General features: G+C 42.4%; 1 protein-coding gene across 2 annotated transcripts in view; it reads right to left on the reverse strand.

Moving 5' to 3' along the window:
* The window catches only part of LOC137984641 (uncharacterized), a 41,602-nt gene that overhangs the window by 15,557 nt on the left and 23,545 nt on the right, over nt 1-2,500 (reverse strand). For both annotated transcript variants that reach the window (XM_068831850.1, XM_068831849.1), the window contains one exon: nt 1-77. This exon is cut by the window's left edge and continues 4 nt beyond it. In XM_068831850.1, coding sequence (XP_068687951.1) covers nt 1-77 — 77 coding nt within the window. The remainder of the gene's footprint in view (nt 78-2,500) is intronic.

Genomic DNA, 2,500 nt, shown 5'->3' on the forward strand with positions numbered 1-2,500 from the left:
GGGTTCTACAAAAGCTTCAGCCGCCATGGGGGTTGGCAATGGCGAGTCCTGTTCACTTTCACTGGCTTGACGAGTTCCTAGCAGACAAATAATAAACAGCACCTTAAGTAGTCTGACATGCACTGTAAAAAAAATCATCTGCTTCTGCATATTTGTGTGCAATAGACCTTATTCGCCTGTACATTTTGTTTTCCCAATAGACCTTATTGGAGTTGAGCCTGCATGCACATTTTCTTTTGTTTAAAACTACATGCAAAAGAGGCTTAAGTGTCAATTCGATACAAAATGACCCCTTAGCCTCGTTTATGTGGCAAAACCGCTGATAATTCCGATAAGGGCTATTCAAATCATACGACGATCCTCAGGAGATTTGGCCCTTTGTTTTGTTCACTTAAAAGAGTGCATGCAGACATATTCACGCTTGCATCCAACGTCACTTTTTAATGATAAAGACAAAGGATCAAATCTCTTGAGTATTATCACGATCTGAATATTGGGAAAACAAAATGTACGAGCAAATAAGGTCCACTGGAACTACTAGTAATCACGGATTGTTAAGGCCGAGACAAACAAGGCGACAAGTCGCTCCGTGTGTACTACTTGCAAAACAAGTCGCTGCGACAAGACGTCTGTTCGGTGCACACGCAGTGATCTCGTATGAGGGGGAATGTGAACTAGTTTTCTAATTTAATATGGCGGACCATATGACGCTCTCTCATTGGTTCATTTATATTTTGTTGCCGTTAAGTGTACACACGGCGTGACAACGCTGCTTTAGCAAATTTTGTCGCTGTGATCAGTCACACAAATTCAAACTGGTTTGAATCCGTGCAACTGATCGCAGCGACAAAATTCTGCCGCAGCAACAATGATTTTCACAAAATTAACCGAGTCACACGAGGCGAATTGTTGCAGCGACTTTTCCTCCCGAAGTGCCGCAGCGACTTATCGCCTAGTGTGCCTCGGCCTTTAAAGTGCGTTCGGCAATCGCTTTCGAAGCAACGCAGAAGGGTAGGGAAAAAAACAATCTTTTTATATACGTGGTTTATCGACCACTTACTGCGCTTGAAAGGGGAGAACACATATTCTTTTCGTCGTTTTTTGAGATCTCTCCCGTTGTTTTTTGATGACCTTGTTTTCGATGCCAGTTGAATTCAAGTTATTCGACGGACTGGCCGACTGCCGGACTAGCTGGCATTTCGCCTCGATTTCATGTAATCGGTAGCCATAGTGATCATAGGCATCCCGTCATGCGAAAAGCGCTGGGTTCCGTGTGTCTTAGAGTATTTTTCCCTTCGCTGTTTTAATTTTGTTCATTTCGCCAAGGTGAGTGAATTTGTGTCGATTTGTTTAATGTATCTCCAGCCAATCTGATGGATGCCACGTAACAGAACATCATGAAGGTGTGTACTGGTGTAATTTCCAGGAAAGATACGCCGCAATCAGGGCTGTCACTAGGATTTCAAGTTACGGGGTATATGTAGGAAAAAAGTAGGCGGGGAACCAAGTAGGGGTGTAACGATTAATCGAATTCTCGATTAATCGCGATTATGACTGTTCGGTTCGATTCACGATTATTTGATTCCACGTTTCGATTTTGGTTCGATTTTTTGCATACCTTTCCAAAAGTGCCCTCAGTGAGTCATTATATTGTAAACTTAGAATCCAGATCTCAATAAGATGTGCGTTTTTCATTGACAATCGATCAAAGACGCTAACTTGCAGTTCTTGCGCCATGTTGCTTGGTAAAAATGTTGCCCCTCTAACACCCCTTGAGAATTTCCAATAAGGCAAACCATGTGCGTGTTCATTGTCACGTTCTCAAACATGGCGACGAATGACCAAGCGATTGTGAATCCGCCTGCTTCTTTTCGATCCGCAGTGTAGAAATGTTATGGTTTTCCGACTGAAGATGGAACAACAGACAAGTCTAAAACCATCTGCAAAATTTGCTTCGCAACTTTCAAGTATTGTGCCGGTTCGACCTCAAGCATGAGCGCACACTTAAAAAGTCAACACAGCATTGATGAAAAGTCAGAAGTGTTGCAGTCAAAGACGGCAAAAACTTCGCCGGGTACCAAAAACAGTACTGAAACTGGACAGTCAAAAATTCAGGATGTTCTGGAGAATAAGTTGCCGCGGTCGGGCAACAGAGCAACGGCAATAACGAAGTCTATTGGAGTTTTCATTGCAAAGGACATTGAGAGTTTAGGGTTGTATGTTGTTTACATTGTGTATCATCTTGCAAGAATTAAAAATCATTAAAGTGCCCCTAACCCCAAAATATTTTTTCGCTAAAATGAACCGTTGCACCTGTTCGAAACGCATTGCGGCCATCTTTTTCATTTTTCAAACAAATCCTGTCATTTTATAGGCTTCGAAAGTTGCGAAAATCCAAGCATCTTTTGTTCACGACCGAGTCAGAAGGGGAGTGGGCCTATTCCTGATGTGACGTCACAAACTGATTTACATTGCATTAACTCTTTGTAAAAATGCATGC

The sequence above is a fragment of the Montipora foliosa genome, chromosome 14, assembly GCF_036669935.1.
Source record: "Montipora foliosa isolate CH-2021 chromosome 14, ASM3666993v2, whole genome shotgun sequence".
Taxonomy (NCBI): Eukaryota; Metazoa; Cnidaria; class Anthozoa; order Scleractinia; family Acroporidae; genus Montipora; species Montipora foliosa.